At 41.4% G+C, this 20,462-nt stretch overlaps 1 protein-coding gene across 1 annotated transcript in view; it reads left to right on the top strand.

Moving 5' to 3' along the window:
- LOC308132332 (protein kinase C-binding protein NELL1-like) overlaps positions 1-18,479 on the top strand; it is a 446,993-nt gene extending 428,514 nt beyond the window's left edge. Inside the window, 4 exon segments of the mRNA XM_080499395.1 lie at positions 1,396-1,589; positions 16,933-17,109; positions 17,308-17,532; positions 18,375-18,479. Coding sequence (XP_080355521.1) covers positions 1,396-1,589; positions 16,933-17,109; positions 17,308-17,532; positions 18,375-18,425 — 647 coding nt within the window. The 3' untranslated portion in view covers positions 18,426-18,479.
- The last annotated feature ends 1,983 nt before the right edge of the window (positions 18,480-20,462 follow it).

Raw genomic sequence — 20,462 nt, 5'->3', positions numbered from 1 at the left:
ATGTAGGGCCACTAGTGGGTGCTTTTGTTTGCTTTTGGAATGAAACCACACACACTATGAATGTTCACAATGTATGAATTGCACAGACAAATTATGAAACTGAATTGCTATTACAGGTGATTGTCGATTATAACACTACCAACTTCGAGAATATGGACTGGGAGTCATGGCATTCTGGAGGCAGACATTGTTATTGTCAATCTACTGAACATGTGCAGAACAACTATTCACTGTGGCCGTGGTGTGCATGCGCAGCAGCAAGATTTCAGAAAAGGTTCCTTTTGCCCCCACCATTACCACAGGCGAAACGCAAAGAAAAGATTCAGTTTTCACTTGAAAACACTGTGTAAACACGGCCTTTGTCCCACCAATCACTCAAACTCCTTATTGTGGTCCTGAAAGTACTCCTGAACCACTTCCACTACTGCACATCAGGGAGTAGCATTTACATGAAAGAGCAGGATGATGTGGCAGCACCTGGTGGCTCGTGTGAAAAACGTTGTGCTTGTCCGGATGCTGAGGTCAGACGCTCACCTGGAAATTGGCAGGAAAAATAATGGGCACTGCAAATTGGCAGCCTCATATAAAAACAACTGAAATGCACTTTGTATTTGACCACTTTTGCATCAAAATCTGCACCACTCTTGTTGTCACTTTACCACTTTTCCTTCCTTTGACCACAAAAGCTTTTGAGTCAAGTAGTTATCACAGTTTTACACAAATCTGACTCGCTCAAATCTTTATGCTTCTGTATTTGATTGTGCTTCTGGCAAAATGTTCACTTTCTGCTGATTAAAACCCATCTAGTAACAGTTAAAGAGATAATCTGTGTCATTCTCGTCAACTGTAAGTGATCATAATTTTATGGCTGACTGGTGAACGTCAAACATACAGAATTGCAGACATAATAATAATTATTACTATTATAATAAGAAGAAGATTTTTGGGGAGATGTCACTGTATTTTGCATTAGAATGTTTCATTAAAATTGATGTTATATTGGGATCGTAGTCATTTTTAGCAGTAATGGTTTGGTTTTGTGAAAATCTAGACATTTTCATCACGTTTAATCTGGCACAACAAATAAATACTACAGTGTTTAAATTTAAAGGTTATTATTTCACCAGTCTGGCCCAATTGGGTCAATTGGCATTGACTGCCAATGTTTGATGTCCAGTTCATGGGAAATACCAAGAATTCAACATCAGTTGAGCATTTCCATTCAAAACTGATGTTTCAATCCTGACCCAAACCATATTGTAACCATAACATGGAAAGAAAACTAAATACAGGTCCATGTTTGTTAGGTCCTGATTTTCACATGCGACAAAAGACGTGAAAATATTCCTCTTGATGTGTCAGCATTTCTTAACTGCTCTTTACTCTGTCCTCCAGACATCGATGAATGCAGTTTGCAGACACACACCTGCTGGAATGACAGTGTGTGTGTGAACCTCCCGGGAGGCTACGACTGTGTGTGCACGGCGGGTCCAGGCTGCAGCGGCGACTGCCAGCAGGAGGAAGGAATCAGACGCAATGGAGAGGATTGGAAGCCCGGCTTTGACCGCTGTGCTATATGCTCCTGCAAGGTGAAGAACCCCCCCCCCCTTACACACACACACACACACACACACACACACACACACACGCACACACACACACACACACACACACACACACACACACACACACACACACACACACACACACACACACACACACACGCACTTCAATCAAAACAAGTTCTGTTGTTCCAATTCTGATTTCTTGCACTTATGTTGTTATACAAACTAAATGATACACAATGGGTGTGTCTCAATAGTTTATAGTAAGGAAAGGAGTTAGGAGACTTCTTAAAGGAGTTAAGGAAAGGCAATCATGTTGTTGTGACAGTCCGATCGCACTGTATTACATTTTCTACCATTGTGTGTGTTTTTTGGTGCTGTCACTGAGGTAACTGTTATGACATTTCACTGCTAACACTGTGTTTCAACGCTGCGAGAGTGACAATAAAGAGCTTTTATTCTATTCTTCCACATGGTGACGTAATAATAATCCGATGGCAGTGAAGTTTAGTGACGTTTAGTGACGAAAAAACTACAAATTTCCCAAAATGAACTACAAAAAGCACATTTCTAACACATTCCCCCAAGTCTCTAACTGCTGATATAATCTCAAATATCACAAAGTTTGAATGTAAATCAAACGAAAAGAGGCTCCAGGCTTCAAGGAACTAAAGTGAAACAGCTGCCAGGTGAATAAATAACCAATCACACTGAGAATAGGCTGCACAAAAACTTTACTGTTTTTGTTTTACAACATCTCATAACATTCCTAGTTGGGACCTGAGTTCTACATGATTTCAAGTTGTTCCAGCAGATTCTTGCTTTGGTAAATGACATGATCTGCTCCCTTTTCACTCCTCCTGAGTTTCCCTGAGCGCTCCGATGAGCCGGCCCTTTAAATGTTGTTACCGCAAGGAATTGTGGGGCAGCATGAGCTGGTCTCCTTTGCTAAAGGAAGCATCAGTGTTTCCTAGGCTAAAGGAGGTTGTAAAGGAAGCATCAGTGTTTCCTAGGCTAAAGGAGGCTCTAAAGGAAGCATCAGTGTTTCCTAGGCTAAAGGAGGCTCTAAAGGAAGCATCAGTGTTCCCTAGGCTAAAGGAGGTTCTAAAGGAAGCATCAGTGTTTCCTAGGCTAAAGGAGGCTCTACAGGAAGCATCAGTGTTCCCTAGGCTAAAGGAGGCTCTAAAGGAAGCATCAGTGTTTCCTAGGCTAAAGGAGATTGTAAAGGAAGCATCAGTGTTCCCTAGGCTAAAGGAGGCTCTAAAGGAAGTATCAGTGTTTCCTAGGCTAAAGGAGGCTCTAAAGGAAGCATCAGTGTTTCCTAGGCTAAAGGAGGCTGTAAAGGAAGTATCAGTGTTTCCTAGGCTAAAGGAGGCTCTAAAGGAAGCATCAGTGTTCCCTAGGATAAAGGAGGCTCTAAAGGAAGTATCAGTGTTTCCTAGGCTAAAGGAGGCTCTAAAGGAAGCATCAGTGTTCCCTAGGATAAAGGAGGCTCTAAAGGAAGCATCAGTGTTTCCTAGGCTAAAGGAGGCTCTAAAGGAAGTATCAGTGTTTCCTAGGCTAAAGGAGGCTCTAAAGGAAGCATCAGTGTTCCCTAGGATAAAGGAGGCTCTAAAGGAAGTATCAGTGTTTCCTAGGCTAAAGGAGGCTCTAAAGGAAGCATCAGTGTTTCCTAGGCTAAAGGAGGCTCTAAAGGAAGCATCAGTGTTTCCTAGGCTAAAGGAGGCTGTAAAGGAAGCATCAGTGTTTCCTAGGCTAAAGGAGGTTGTAAAGGAAGCATCAGTGTTTCCTAGGCTAAAGGAGGTTGTAAAGGAAGCATCAGTGTTTCCTAGGCTAAAGGAGGTTGTAAAGGAAGCATCAGTGTTTCCTAGGCTAAAGGAGGTTGTAAAGGAAGCATCAGTGTTTCCTAGGCTAAAGGAGGTTGTAAAGGAAGCATCAGTGTTTCCTAGGCTAAAGGAGGTTGTAAAGGAAGCATCAGTGTTTCCTAGGCTAAAGGAGGTTGTAAAGGAAGCATCAGTGTTTCCTAGGCTAAAGGAGGTTGTAAAGGAAGCATTGGTGTTTCCTTGGCGACTCCACTAGACGGGACTCTTGGTTTGAAGATAGAGTCTGAAAGACTGGTGATGAAGTGAGCTTTCAAACATGTGTTGAACAGACAGCGCCATCTAGTGGCTTCAGGAAATCGACAGTGTTTCATGAAGCTTCATTTGGCCGTCACTGATGTTTTCTGCATGTGTTGCACTATTTGTGGAAGAATTGATGGTAAAACAGCTGGTCCTGTACTCTGTGAGTCAGTGGCAGAGAAAAAAAAAGACATGTGACACTCCTTTTCTATTGGTCAAAAGTCAACCCCAACCAGCCAATGCTCTTGCATTGCTGTTGCTATGAGGGAATGAGCAGACTACAATGGCTCCCCGGCAGTCCGTCTCCCCGCCCCCTTCACTGAAATGTGATTGTTACTTGTTCCAGACCTAATCAACCGTAATCATCAGTGGTGGATTTTGCTATGAACAATAGTGGTGGGCAGATCGATCCAAATATCGATAATATTGATACCCACGCTGGTATCGACATCGAATGATACCAGTGGAATGAGATCGATACTTAGTATCAGGTTCTCTATGCATGCATTCTGCATGCAAGTGCCACTCCAAGCGTAGCTGTACACATGTAAATTGGTTCCTCCTCCTTCCCCTCCTGTTTTCATTTTACACCTTCACTGAGCAAGGCGGAAATAGGTTGAACTATTACAGGGGTCAGCAACGCGACTTCGGCGCCACATGCGGGTGGCTCTTTGGTCCCTCCACTGTGGCTCCTTGAGCCTCTGTCCCACTGCAGTTGTTCCCGGAGCGGGGTGGTATGGGAGGTAAGGCAAAGGGTGGTATGGGAGGTAAGGCAAAGCACACCCAGAACCAATTGCGTTGCGCTGTCCCGCTACAAAGAGTGGGGTAAAATGTAGGCGGGTCGAGTACACAACAATAACGGATGCAGGTCATGACAGCCGGAGCTGCAGCTCCACGGCTCAACTGGTATCTGAAGCTGGGAGCTTCCTGTACCTTTCACAGTAAAACCGCTGCGCTGCGGAGCACCGACAGTTCCAGGAGGTTCATTACAGACTTGTTGAGAGTGATGGAACATTCTAGTGAATTCCACAACAACTACAGGACTTTGAAAGACACACCACTCACACCAATGGTTATACAAATCCCAGATCTCCCACATTTATCTTCCACTTTAATAATGTGGAGCAATAAAGGAGCTGAGAGCTGCAATGCATTATGGGAGTTTCTGTTTGTGGTGTTTTAAATGTAGTTATTGGGGGTTATATTAGGTTTGTAGTGTTGGTAATAATTGTGTTGTGTTGTGTTTTTGTTGCTTAGTTCATGTAGTTTATTTATTAGTTGTAAGTTGTCAACCAGCAGTGAAGAAGGTTTTGAGTGTAGTGTCGTCCTGGCATGGTCTGCCGGTGGGACTGTCAAAATAAAAGTCTGTTGTGCATGTCTGTTGTAAAGTATAAGCTTTTTTTCTGGTGTGCTTCTTTGACATTACGCACCATAACATCACATGATATTGTGAGTGACACTGTAGGCATGTGTGTGCATGGGGCATGGGTGAGTCGGAGAGCACACGAGGGTGTGTGTGTCTCTCTGGGTGTTGTGTTCAGTGGGAAACGGGACCAACTGGCTCTTTGAGCATTAAAGGTTGCCGACCCCGAACTATTACAAACCTGAGTCAGGCGCTAACAAGTTAAAGAAAAGGAAAGAGGAGAAAAATCCCCCTCCTGATGGATCCAGACCAGAGGCAGGAGACGTTGGCAGAAGACTTTCAGTCTGGTGGACAATATCCAGCTAAATAATAATGATGAAAGAATAAATAAGACATTTTGAGCAATAGTTATTTTAATTTTCAAAGTGCACCTGGTCATTTGTTAGTTTACTTAACTCATAAAGTATACCTTGATATAATACATTTATCCGGTTGAAACGTGTTACTTATACATTTATACTATATTTGAATACTGTAAGTATTGTAAATATTAATGCTGTACTACTATGACTACCCCCCATATAAATTCACTTGGTGAACTTGTTTTGTAACATACGCGGCGCATTTGACAAGCTGAAAACGGCTTGTGTCGCGTCGGTCACTGCCTCCAAACCGGTCGCATTTTTGTTTGTTTTTTTAACCATCTGCTTGCTCTTAGTTTGGCTGGTGGTGTAAAGTCAGTTGGAAAACTTTGCTCGTACTGACTGCGGTGCTTTTGAGAAGAATACAGTGAACAAGGCTGACATATTGTTTCCTGTTTGTCTCCACTGGATGTTTACATGAATCACCAGGTTCACACATCATTAAAAATAAACAGTCTTACGGACCACTGACACACATACACACATTTAGCTGAACACACAAAGTAGCATATATTAATATGTTTTTTGTATACGCTGTTCATTTTATATATATATAATATTACAAATTAAGCTTTATATACTGTATATAGTTTACAAATATTTTACATATAAAACATTGAATCTCAATTCAGAGGCTGTTCTGTAAATAGTTTTCAAATAAACAATAAATAAAGCAACTTCTGATCAATCCATATCAATTTCAGACTTAAAATAATGTACTGATTTAAGCCCCGCCCAGTTTATGTTTCACTTGAACCACGCCCACTTCTGTGTTAGGCCCCGCCCATTCCTAGTATGATGCAGATACAGATCATTTAGATGGTTGAACAGATAGAGATACAGACAGTGGTGTTCTCGCTCATGCCTTGCGACATTACATGCTAAACATGATTAAAATGTGACTGATACAGTCATTAGCAAGCTATAACATGCATGCGCGGCCCAGGGAGGTTAGCTCAGGGCGAAGTTCACTACTGATAATAACAATAACAATAAACACAAAAGAAATAAATGAATATATGGGCTGTAACAATGCAAACAATTACAGTTATCTGATTGTGCCAGATTGGTTTTGTACAAAAATGCCTGGGAATTGCTTGTATTGTTATGTAAACAGTTGCAAATAAATGTGTTTACTGGATACATTTATGCATTGGTTTGTACATATACTAATTGGATATACTTTCTAAGTTGTGAAGATCTTTCATTGTGTCAGGGTTAGTAGAACTCAATTGTAGGGCAGACAAGAAGCTCAGTTCAAAAGTGTTTATTATCAAAACATCGGCAGAAGTGAAGTCAGGCAGTCCAAGGTCAAAACCAGCACAGGTGATTGAGAAGGAAGTCCAGGAGGAGAAGTCGGGCAGGCAGGAGGTCAGAACACAAAGGCAACACGAGGAAAAATGGTGGGGATGACTGGTGTAAGAACGCAGACGAACTGGCAACCAGAGCTACAAGAGAGGGGAACTAAATACAAACACTAATGACAATTACCAACAGCTGTGACCAGGAGGAGGAAGCAGGAGAGCACAGGGGGCGGAGCTAAAGGAACACAGGAGGGGAGGAGTGAAGGCAGGATCATGACACATTGCACATGTTTGTGGCTCTCAATATAAAAAAGTTTTTTCCCAATTGAATTTTGAATTGGTCCAATATGTTCAGCTAGTATTTCAAAAATGAGTAAATAATTGTAGAATCACATAGGTGAGGTTGTGCTGGGAAAAAAAGACACCAAGCATTCAAGTTAAACAGTCATTAATGTTGAAATATAGAGGTAAAAGCAAAATGTGTTAAAAATGGCCAATTGTCGACCCCTTGACCCCAAAGTGTTTTAACACTTCCGGGGTTAAGGAAAAGTGGATAGGAAAGGAGATAGGAGGGGCTATTCGAACGCACCCCTTGATTGGCAGTAATAACTAATTCACTAACTTTAATGTGACAAGCTCTTTTGTAATGGCCTCAACTGTCACTTTCACATCGACAACACATCCGCTTTACTTTTTGGAGTGGATAGCCTTTGTCAATCATCTAATGATAGAAACAAATAGGAAGGGCAAAACAAATGGCACCATGCAATAACTCATCTGGAGGATATTCATCAAATCACTGGCATCCCCTCTCTTTACTGTGAAAAGTATATTTATTTCATGGAAATCAGACTATTTGGAAAATATCTGATGTCACAGAAAACTTTCTGTTCTTTAGCTGTTCGTTTAAAGTCAGAGCATCAAGGCAAGATTGACACCATTCATACAGGAAAAGACAATCACAACATAAGCAGAAACTGGACTAGTATCTAGATTTAAAATACAAAAAGGCTTAACTATAGCAGAGAAACAGGATGAGATACAATATAGTGCAATGCACAAAGCAAAAAGAGTAGTCTTTTATTTTAACTCTCTTTTGATTGCTTTTCCCTCTTTAATTTCAACAAATAGAGTCCAACTGTAAAAGATGCAATCAGTTTTGTTTCAGTGCTGTATTTCCACGTGTATGTTTCTGTGTGGAAGAGCTGAAATGGCTGCTTCTGTTTTTCTCACATTGTAACTGTGCCACTGAGGTCGGCCACGGTGAGAAGAGCTCATGGCGGCACATTTCTGCTGTCGCAGTTCATAACAGCTCAACTTTTCAATCTTGTTAATGTGCGTTGCAATAGCCTGGAGATTGAAACGTGATATTTTGCAGTATATAAGATCAACTGGTGATGGACCGATCTCCCAGGAGAAAAAAAGGTGAAGTGCTGTCTGAAGCAGCACAAATTGGATGATCATGTCTGGATTAAAGAACATTTGTAAATCTAGACTCACTACTTTTCAATAAAGAATGATGACACTTCTGTAGAAGTTAAATATCATTGTGCATAATTAAGTCTAAACTGATTGAATTGTTAAAATGGCATTTCTACAAAAAAACAAAAAAGTACATTGAAATTTTATTCAAAACAACACTTTAATAAGGGACTCTGTAGTTGCTCCAATTTACAAGGGTCATCGCCCCAGCTGTCATTGCAACTTCCACCATATGCTTAGTTAATTTGAATTACAAACGCCCCCACGATGCAGGTCAAAACTTAGCTCAAGGTGCAATCAGGGAGCCCAAATAGAAAGCAGTACAATCAAATGCTGAAATAATAAGCACAACGTAATGGCAGGTGCATCAGATACTCCGACAGCGAAACCAAAACCTCCAAAACCACAGTGTATATGTATGTAGAACTTGGTCCTGGGCTTGGAATACGTCTCCGTGCTCTTGAGTAATTAAAACACATTCAGCACACATCAGAGTACAATAGGAGACGAATTTGTTCGTGTCATAACACTATTCTACCATTTTACTTTTATCCCCGGATTATCATAACCTCTAATTCCACAATTTGATGGAAAGAGACGTTTGTTTGTTTTTTATCTTAGCTCCTGGTCTAACTTGAATCCATCAGTGCTTGCTGATCCTCTGGCCTAGTACAGCATCCTCAGTGCCGGGAAACTTCAGTTTACAGGTCTGCTCGGGTAACATGCTGTGAAGCAGATGTTGGCAGAAATAGATCATATTTCTGCCAACATATAGATAACATAGATAACAATGGTCTTGCAGGGTTTGCCTGTGCTTCATGATAACTTGCACTTCCCCAGCTGTGGCTACTAGGAAACCTAAAATCTCCAAGCCAGGTCAGCATCGCAGCCCAGGTCGCAGTGTCTTTTACTGTAAAACTCATGTTGACAGAAACAGACAATTTAATAATGTTAGTTGAGTCCAGCAGGGAAACGTCTGTTTATTTTTTGGGCTCCTGTGGCCTTTCACAGTGCTTATTTACCCTGAAAGTGGTTCGAAGGAAAGCTTAAGGCGCCAGGACTAGTCAGTGCTGCAGTTGTCATAACCTTTACTGTGAAGCTGACAAAAAGGGAATCTTAGAATGTTACTTGCTTGTCCAGGAGGGTTTACTTCATGCTTTTTGCTCCTCAAACTGCTTTCGCACACCTTTTATCGTACCTACACCTACCCCGGTTCTGGATTCAGGGAAAAGTAAAGATGTCCGGCAGGGCTGTCCAAGTTGCTGTAAACTTCTACTTTGGAGCCCATGATGACGGAAGCAGGCATTTTCAATTCTACCTTTTATCCAGGCATTGTTCTGTTCATTGTCTGTTCATGCTGCTCCTCCGACTCTCTTCACATTGTTCGTAGCACTTCCTTCCAGGCTGTTCATGCTCTCTTCAGGTCTCTGGGGCTTTTAAATGCAGCAGCTCCGGCAGTAACACTCATATTGACAGAATTAAACAATATTTCAAATGTACACAAACCCTTCGACCACATGAATGAATGAATGAATGAATGAATGAATGAATGAATGAATGAATGAATGAATGGATGGATGAATGAATTAATGAATTAATCAATTCATTGATTAATGGTTGAATGAATTTGTTTGGATTTTCTAGATGTGTATACATAATAAAACATACAAATATATATTAATAATTTTGATGATGTGTAAAAAAAAGGATGACACAAGACATATTTCCGATGTGGTCGTAATAAAAAATAAAATGCATAAGAATTAAAAATAAAACCTAAGAAATATGAAATAGTGAAATAATATTGAACAATTAAAAACACAAAATTGTACAAAAGTACAAATTGTGTATACATTTAGAATAAGTGGGTAAATACGACTTTTACTTATACAAGTCTACTGCACAAACTTATTTATCACAAATGTATATAGAGATCCCAACATGTTATCAGACCGATAATCATAAAAACAAATAGTACAAAATTGAAAGAAAAATACAAGCTATGCATCACAATGTAGTTAAAATGTATATGGGAATAGTTAAGTAGGGGGGGTTTTGTTTCTGTGAGTTGGGACTGCTAACCGCTTCATGTCCATGTCAGATCTCAATGTAATCTAGAAGATGCACAAGTAAAGCCAAATGCAAAGTCTCACAACAGCAGTAAGACTTGCTGACCGTGCAGCAGAACACGGGGGATTTAATGTTAATATGAAAGAAATTGGCTAATAATTCATTTTTACTTTTGTTTACTTTCAAAAGTGAAATAGAAATTTCCCATAAGGTTGTAATGAAGTCTACATGATGCGACACGGCAGAGTTCTTTGAAGATTTAAGTCCCAAGTGAACATCAAGACTGAACATCAGTTGTCATATAATTGACTCTAAAGAACAGATTTTCCAATCACCTCTATGAAAGGCTGTGGGGAAAACAAACATACAAAATACTAAACGTAAAAAAAAAGAAATTGACCTCAGGTGAGTGGGGAAAAAACCCCCCAACCCATGTGCTCCCATCTGTTTGTGATTAGCCGGCATTAAAAGCTGACAAATAATTGTGGCAGTCTAGCAAGTCTTTTCCGTGCTCGTGAGTCTAAATGAGTTGGTTGGCGTGCAGAGCGGCCACAGGAAACTAAGATATTGATCAGGTTTGTCTTTGGGAAAGAAAAACTGAGTGACGGAGATTAATCGGAGCCGGGCGGAGGGCTATGGACTGAAATGACAGCTGAAAGCGGCGGTTTTGATGATGTCTTATCGGCTCATAAAATTTCAAATCCACCACAAGGACGTTTTTGGTTTTACTCCACTCAGAATGATGGGTAAACCAAAGCAAATGATACGCTGCTTGTCGTGAGTCATGGCACTTTAATTCAAAACAGCTTAAATCTTTAGTTTGCTTCTCGTGTTTTACTGACAGCGTTGAAGTGACAGCTTTGCTATGAGCTCCAGAACATATTTATATCAATTACAAACGGAGAAAAGGGCAAGCGCTGTTGGGTTAAAAATACACCTGATGTGTCCAGATATGAGAGAAGTGGCTTAAACTGGAGATCAGTGTTCAGGACGACTCCTGGGTCTGTGATACCACATGTTTTTTTTGATAATTAGATAATTCATTCCTGGAGAGATCTCAATAAGAGAAAATCTAGCATCTCAGAATCAGATATGGGAGGCCTGCTGGATGCTAACAAGCGGTGAGCGAGAGTCTCTGATTTCTAAACGTTGCGCGTGAACAGAAAAATTGGCGCCACTTTCTATACAAAGGTCAGATTTAACAAAGTTGATGGGAAAATGTGTGAACTCATCCGCCAACGGTGTCACGGTTTCATATGTACATTTACGAGGATGAGATACTGTGGGTGATTGAAGCCAAATAAAAGACAAATAATGATCAATAAAATGTGAAAAAAAAATTTTTTTAAATGCTCCCTGAGGGGGCACAACCTCAGACTCTACCATAAAAGAGAGAATTAAGATGGCCACATGGGCATATTGATGTACGTGTCAGATATTACTTGAGAGATAGAGCTTCCCCTGCTGTTTATTCCTTCATTGTTCGTTTTTCTGGTACATTTTCTGACAAGACAAGAATAAAGGGTGAATTTATAAACAAAGAAAAGAAAAAGTAATGGAAAACGCATATCAACTCATCTCTCAGCCCTTGATAGTGGTGCTAATATTGAGAAAATGTATTTATTAATTAATTAATTCATATTTAAGAAAAAATTGATTAGAAAATGACTTACCATAGTGACATGAAGGTCAACAGAAAGTCATGGGTAACAAAGTATAAACAAGAATGTAAAACACTAGGGATGAGCGAGTACACCACTATTTGTATCTGTTCAACCATCTAACTGATCTGTATCTGTAGTCCTACTCTGAGTGGGCGGGGCCTAACACAGAAGTGGGCGTGGTTCGATTGGGAATGGGTGGGGCTTAAATGGTACATTATTTTAAGTCTGAAATTGATATGGATTGATTAGAAGTTGCTTTATTTATTGTTTATTTGAAAACTATTTACAGAACAGCCTCAGAATTTAGATTTTATGTTTTATATACAAAAAGCTATATACTATTTTCAGTATATAAAGCTTGATTTGTGACATTTATAATATATTTATTTTTATAGTTTTAACAGTGAGTATTGTAAGTATACAATAAACATATTAATATAGGCTACTTTGTGTGTTCAGCTAAATGTGTGTATGTGTGTCAGTGGTCTGTAAGACTGTTTATTTTTAATGATGTGTGAACCTGGTGATTCATGTAAACATCCAGTGGTGGCAAACAGGAAATAATATGTCAGCCTTGTTCACTGTATTCTTCTCAAAAGCACCTCGTTCAGTACGAGCAGAGTTTTCAACTGACTTTACACCACCAGCCAAACTAAGAGCAACTAGATCAGTGCTTCTCAAATGCTGGGGCGCGCCCCCCTGAGGGGGCGTGGTGGGGTGTCAGGGGGGGCGTGACTTTCAGTATTAGTGTCTTTATTCATGCTTGAACGATAAAAAAGGGCCTCCAGCCACTAGGTGGCAGCAGTGCTCAAACTAATCAACAGGCTGCCTGTTCAACCAGTAGAGAAGAAGAAGTACTACACATGAACACCGGTGTACAGAGCTGGCGGAGGAGGAGGAGGAGAGGTGGAGAAGTTTCTGACAGGAGTGAAAAGAAAAAAGGATGAGGCGTCAGAGGAAAAGAAAACATGTGACAGTAAACATAAAGCTAGTAAGAGCAGGAGATATGACGATGCTACATCGCCCTTGGGTTTACCGTGAACACGTCGGAAACCAGGAAACACCCGTTTGTGTTTTATGCCTAAAAACTCTGGCAGCGGAGCATGAAGCCAAATAAATGAAGACGACACCTGGAGACCATACACCATACACCTGGAGACCATACACCATACACCTGGAGACCATACACCCTACACCTGGAGACCATACACCATACACCTGGAGACCATACACCATACACCTGGAGACCATACACCCTACACCTGGAGACCATACACCATACACCTGGAGACCATACACCATACACCTGGAGACCATACACCATACACCTGGAGACCATACACCTGGAGACCATACACCTGGAGACCATACACCATACACCTGGAGACCATACACCTGGAGACCATACACCATACACCTGGAGACCATACACCATACACCTGGAGACCATTCACCATACACCTGGAGACCATACACCTGGAGACCATACACCATACACCTGGAGACCATACACCATACACCTGGAGACCATACACCTGGAGACCATACACCATACACCTGGAGACCATACACCATACACCTGGAGACCATTCACCATACACCTGGAGACCATACACCTGGAGACCATACACCATACACCTGGAGACCATACACCATACACCTGGAGACCATTCACCATACACCTGGAGACCATACACCATACACCTGGAGACCATACACCTGGAGACCATTCACCATACACCTGGAGACCATACACAATACACCTGGAGACCATACACCTGGAGACCATTCACCATACACCTGGAGACCATACACCATACACCTGGAGACCATACACCTGGAGACCATTCACCATACACCTGGAGACCATACACCATACACCTGGAGACCATACACCTGGAGACCATTCACCATACACCTGGAGACCATACACAATACACCTGGAGACCATACACCATACACCTGGAGACCATACACCATACACCTGGAGACCATACACCCGTTATGTCAGTAAGGCACTGGAGTTGTTTCATGGTAAACTCCATGAGTATGGCCAACAAGCCGGTCATTGTGTCAGCGCGGCATCAGTAAACAAAAAAGCCTGTTAGCCTCTTACAAAGTTGCCCACCACATCGCAAGGTGCATAAAACCTCACACCATAGAGATTTATTTTGATAATCAGGCGATTGTATGCAGAATGCTGGTGCCAGCAACTCATACAGTGGTTTATACAGATAAATAAATAAATATTATCAAGTTCTCAATGGTAGTACAATTCGGGGGGGGGGGGGGGGGGGGGCTGAAAAACATTCTGTTCTCTAGGGGGGGCGTGACAGAAAATAATTGAGAACCACTGAATTAAATGGTTAAAAAAAAAAAAAACAATCCGGAGTGGAGGCAGTGACGATGCGACACGAGTCGTTTTCAGCTCTGTCTTGTCTAATGCACCACGTACGTTACGAAACAAGTTCATCAAGTAACTTTAAATATCATACAAACCAAAATAGAGGCGAGCTGAAGAAAACCTGAGGAGCAACAGTCACTCTGTGAGTCTGAGCTGCTGCAGAGATGTGTGTCAGAGGGGGGTCAGTGTGTGACTGACCAATCACAGAGCGTGAAGACAGTCCGTTACCAGATGAAGATTTAGCACGGATATTGACGAGAAAACTCATATTATGCTTGTACTCGTAAAAAATGCATTATCCGTACCGGATACTCATCTGAAACGAGTATCCGTACATCATCCCTGTAAAACACACATACTAGGATTTTGAGAGAAAAAATGAAAAGCTAAAGGAAATATTTTGCCTGTCAAAGTCTTATTGTATTTGAAGGTTCTAGAAATAAATTGCTTCAACTTATCGATGACACTCTCCTCTGTCTGTCCATACAAAAAGTCTGTTGGTTAAAAACCGTCATCAGAAAGTTGTTGTTGTCAAGAAAGTTCTAAAAAAAGAGTTTCAAAACTTGCACGAAGGCGTCATCTTGGCACGCCGGCCTGATCTTAATCTTGGCATTAAACTGAACAGTCTGCCGTCTTACATCCTGCCAGCGTGGTTCAATTGGCTGTAATTTAACTGTAACTGTAAAGACCAAGGCCATCGTTGCTGGCACCCGGGGACCGAGCAGTTACTGTAGTGGGACAGTATGTGTCGATAAAACATTGGCTGTGGATTGCCCTTTTAACGGTATGCAGAGTGATTGTATAGGCCTCATACATTTTTTTAACAGCCATTTTATGTAACATTTTTACATCTCCATTACATTGTCGTCCCATGACAAAGTAAAAATGGGCTGTAAAAGTTTTCTCCGGGTAAAGACGGCGAGCCAGGGACACCGCGACCCGTTCTTGTACATGTCAAGCCTCAGCACACGCGTGCTTCATTCACTGCTGCGCTGCACATGCTAGCCATGAATAGATTGCATCAACGACCCCGTATCTCTACAGGTTTGCCACTAAAGATGTTTAAGAGGTGTTAGATGGACACCTTGGTCCTTCTCTGGAATTTTGAATTTACAGTAGCTAATAAAAGTTCTCGGATGCTGACCATCTTTTATACAGGCTTTGTCCAACACAAGGTCATGAGAAGGGGGAACCGCCATTGCGTACTCACTTTTTGTCTTTTTACACTGTGAGAGGAAGTTTGAATCCCTGAGAAAGACACGCGTGGCGACAAGAAGCCAAATCCACACATACACTTCTCTCTATGTTGGGACTGTGCTTTCCACTACGCCGGGTTAGGGTTAGACTCATTTTTCATAAGAATTAGTAAATTAATAAAATAACAAAATAATTTTACTTCAGAGGCTTCATAGAGTGGAATTTGATCTCAAGTGAGGCTGGACCAGTTACGAATAGCACTATAATATATAAATAATGAGAACTCTACATCTATTTTGTTTTAATGCACAAATGTATAAATATATCATCACTGACTCACTTACTTACTTAATTATTTAGTTACTTATTTACCGGCTTACTTAATAACTTGCTTACTTACCCACCCAATCAATTGTTTAATTATGCACTATATGCATTCTACTTAATTACTTACTAACTGACTTATTTATTTACTTATTTACTGACTTACTTCAATACTTACTTGCTTTCTCAATAACCTATTTAATTACTTAACTGAATACTGATATACTTACTTAATTACATATCTACTTAATTATGTGCTTATTTACTTAATTACCTACTTATTTAATTACTTATTGAAATAAATACTTACATAATTACTGACTAACTTGTCCATAGATTATGTAAGAGACAACTCATCTCACATTAAGAACAATTTAGAGACACCAATTAGCCTCAAAAGTACATGTTTGGATTGTAAATTAAAGGCAGGGGGCCTAACAGACTGAACATGTAAACTCTACTGAGAAATGTTTAAAATCAAACCTGCAGTGAGGTTGCAGTACCAGCCAACTCACCTCTTATGCCTGTTATATTTACAAAAGAAATTGTTGAATTAGTTTCTTCCTGACTCTGTAGTGTTTTGCTGAATATAAATAGGACATTAGGTATTTTCTTTTCATTTATGCGGGAGTGGCCAGCTATTGTTGGCTGCCATTGTTTTGGTATCTTCAAGTGCAACTTTTAATATTAACTGCAGTTTAGATCATGTTGCAGGGTCTACAGCTGGCAGGACTTTCCATTCCAGATGATGTAATCTTAAAAGGTCCATCATGGCCCTCTTTAAAATGTATTGGGTCAAATGTCGTCACATTTAGAATTTTGTTTGTCAAAAAGAATGAAAAAAAGAACACTAACCTCTCCCACATTTAGTTGTTTCTATTTCTATTGCACCATATTTTCTTTTTGCTTAAACAGAGCAATGTTACTATTTTTTTGCAGCTTGCAGTCTGCAGCCAGGTGTTGCCACAATCTTAAATCTTGCAAGGATTTCTGACCCCTATGTCTCATGTCATGCAGGAAGGACAGACGTATTGTAGGAGGAGACCGTGTGAATGCCAAGACCCAGATGAGGATCTATTCTGCTGTCCTGGCTGTGACAACAGGCCCAACACTCAGTGTCTGGACAAGAGTGGACGCAAACTCTACCCCAGTGGCGCGTCCTGGCTGGACGGCTGCCAGCAGTGCCGCTGCATGGTCAGTACATACGAAAATACAAACAAAACATGCAGGCAAACATAAAGAAGGGAAAGTATATACCAGTTAAGACTGTAGCAAAACAGTCTTGTTGACATCGTATGATGCGTTTGTACCTGAGTGTGATGGGGCATTCGAACCAAACATCATTTACCGAAAAGAAAAAAATATGCACTGTATCACACCATGTCCCTGCAGGAGGGGGATATCGACTGCTGGCCTCTCGGTTGCCCCATGTTGATGTGTGAGTACACGGCAGTGGCGGAGGGCGAGTGTTGCCCACGCTGCGTCACAGACCCCTGCCAGGCTGAAAACCTGTCATACGACATCCGGCAGACGTGTAAGGACCCTGCAGGCATCGCCCGCCTCAGTGGAGACACATGGCATATGCCCACATCACCCTGCACCACCTGCAAGTGTAAGGTAGGTCAATGCTGCAGCCCGTTTTTTCAAAAAGACAAACGATAAACATTGTTCACAAAATAAGATTTTCACATTTCTTCATTTAAAGAGCTGGATTTTTTCCAATTGCCTTTATAGATGATAGCGAAGAGACCAAACAGCATAACAGGAAATAACAGTAATCAGCAATAATAGTGCAGGTAAATGAGATCAGAAATCCCAGAAAGTAACATTGGGCTTCGACATTGAGCATTGACTTGAAAAAAGTGGAGTCTGTCACATAAATATGATTCTAATCACAAATACAAACCTCTGGGTAAGTTGTAAACTGAATGTATGACTCATAAGAGCAGAACAAGTCTTGGATCATTAGTGTTTTAGTCAAAGTTTTTCAGCTCCAACAAGCTGGAAAAGCTTCTTTCAGATCTGGTTGGTTGTACACAACATGTCTGAACAGTTTACAACTGGGATTTTGAAATATGAGCCTCTGAAGCCCCTTGTGTTTTAGTGGTAAATAGTCCCAATGAAAAATGTGGCAGTGAAAGCTGTTCAGACAAACTTGGGAGAGAAATATTGCTCTTCAGGTTCTCAAATTTGTCATTGCGTAGAGCCACACTTCCAGAATGCTGTCCAGCTCCAAAGTGTTAAAGTGGCAACATAAATCACAAAGACAGATATCTTCAAAAAATACAGCAGAAAATGTAACTGAATGACCAGTTATCACTTTTTATGACAGCGTTGAGGAGTCACTGTCCAGAACTCTCCTTGTATTAAATCGTGAGTCATGATTTGAGTTATTGTGTTTCATATAATTAGCTGCTTTCTTTCTCTTCTCTCCTGTCTTGTTACGCTGCCTTGTTCAGAACGGAAATGTTTGCTGTTCAGTCGATCTCGACTGCCTTCAGAACAACTAAACTTTTCGGTCCTCCTCCTGCTCCTCCTCTTCGTCCTCCCACCTTCCTCCCCCCGTCCTTTCACTATGGGACTGCCACCTTCCTGCTGGATTCTTCCCTTGGATTCATCAGACAGACTCCCACACGCACACACACACACTCACACACACGCACGCATGCACACACACGCACGCACGTACGTACACACACACACACACACACACACACACACACGCACGTGCGTGCGCGCCCGCATGCCGGTGTGTGCACCGAAGAACACGCCTACCCACACACTGGACAGACTTGTGTGTTCCGTGTTTTCACGCTGTAACTCTGTCCACAACCAGTGGGTGTGTGTCTGTGCGTGGCTCAGGATGACTCATGACGCCATGCTTGTTCTCACCGCCATCACTGTGTTGCGTTTCTATCTTTGTACATCATCTCATCCAACTAAACGTCTTAAGGAACCCCTTTCGATTGTTCAAACCCCAAAACCAGAGACGCGCAGTTGTCGAGTCGCTCCATCTGTCTGTCTCGCCTCATCACTACCTTGGGGAGGATGGCGATGCAGAATTAACATTGCTGGGAAAGAGTGGGATGAATTTGGAATAAATGAATAGAAATGTCCACACATGCAGAGGATTAATGGAGGAGCATATATTAGTTTGGATACATTGTGTTGAATCACAGATCCTAAATTATTTAATATTTCATTCTTAGCTGATGCTCAGATCCATTATTGATTGCAAATTTCAATATTCCAATAGTCGAGCTTAGGGGCGTTGAGATCAATGGTTTCAGTTGTAGTTAGAAGGAATGTTATACAAAGTAGTTCACCACAATAATAACCCTTCTTTTAGTATTCAGTTCATGATAAAGCCAAACGTTATGTCCTGGTTACAAAATGCTTTCAAGTAAAAATGGCAAAATTTCCTTGACTTTTGGTTGTTTATTTACATAACAACTTTGCATGTCCCTGAGAACAGCTGTTTCTGGAGAGGGCTTCCAGATTTGATATTTTTGAAACCAAAAAAAGTCAAATATTTCAGAAGACACATGTGCACTGCGGGTGCAGTCAGAAGGGTTTTCTGCCCATGGGCATGTAGATCGACCACAATAACAGTGTTTCTACTGTTTCACCGAAGAGCACTCCAACAAAGTGTATTCAACACCAATTTCAATTCAACTGAATTCAACACCATCATCTGGATCACATGTGAAGACATGTGTGACACCTTTTCTCCAAATCCAATTTTGTACAATGTCCTGAAACTTTGTAAAATTAGCACATACAATCAGTGACTGACTTTGCTCTGGGCGAAGTGGGCAGCTGCCTAGGGCCAAATTCAACTGTGCACCGGCTTAGATATGGTGTTGTGACTCCACCCCGTCTGAGCAGACAGCTGTCAGCTTCTGCAGTTAAAACCACACCAACATCGCGGCTCGGACACAAACTCGATTTTATTACTGAAACAATTCTGAAAAATGTATCTCTGAAAACAAATAGGCTTTGCAGTTGAAAAGCTAAAACGCCACTTCGTAGCTGACAGCTTTGAGTGATGTGTTCAGGTGCATCACGTAAGTCCGCCTTTTGACATGTTAACAAGCTGCATGGCTCATAGAGTAGCGACGTTACATGCTAAACATGATTAAAACATGACTGATGCAGTCATTAGTGAGCTGGAAGGTGCATGCGCAGCACATGGCAGTGCGGAAATGTATGCCATGTGGCCCCGCACTGACTCTGCAGTCCTGCGTGTGTCTCTTCCACCATCCCATGTCCGGGGGGCTGCTCCATTATGGAGGAAGCAGCACACCTGATTCACATCAGGGCTTCGTCACCCCCCCCTCCCAGAGAGGCTCTCTGCCACAGTTGTTTTCTGTTTTCTCATCATTTGCTGCTCTGAAACTCACCTGTCGTCTCTTCGTGCTCCAAGGCAATGCTGGAACTGTAAAGCAACAATTAAACTCAAGGCAAGATTTGGTTGTAGGGCTCCTTGTTAAGTAGACAAGAGATCTGTAATATGTATTTTAAAGCATTTCCCAGCAAGATTTATT

The sequence above is a fragment of the Blennius ocellaris genome (genome assembly GCF_963422515.1).
Source record: "Blennius ocellaris genome assembly, chromosome: 1".
In the NCBI taxonomy this organism is placed as follows: domain Eukaryota; kingdom Metazoa; phylum Chordata; class Actinopteri; order Blenniiformes; family Blenniidae; genus Blennius; species Blennius ocellaris.
Note: the sequence above shows the minus strand (reverse complement) of the source record. Positions and strands in the feature narration are given on the sequence as shown.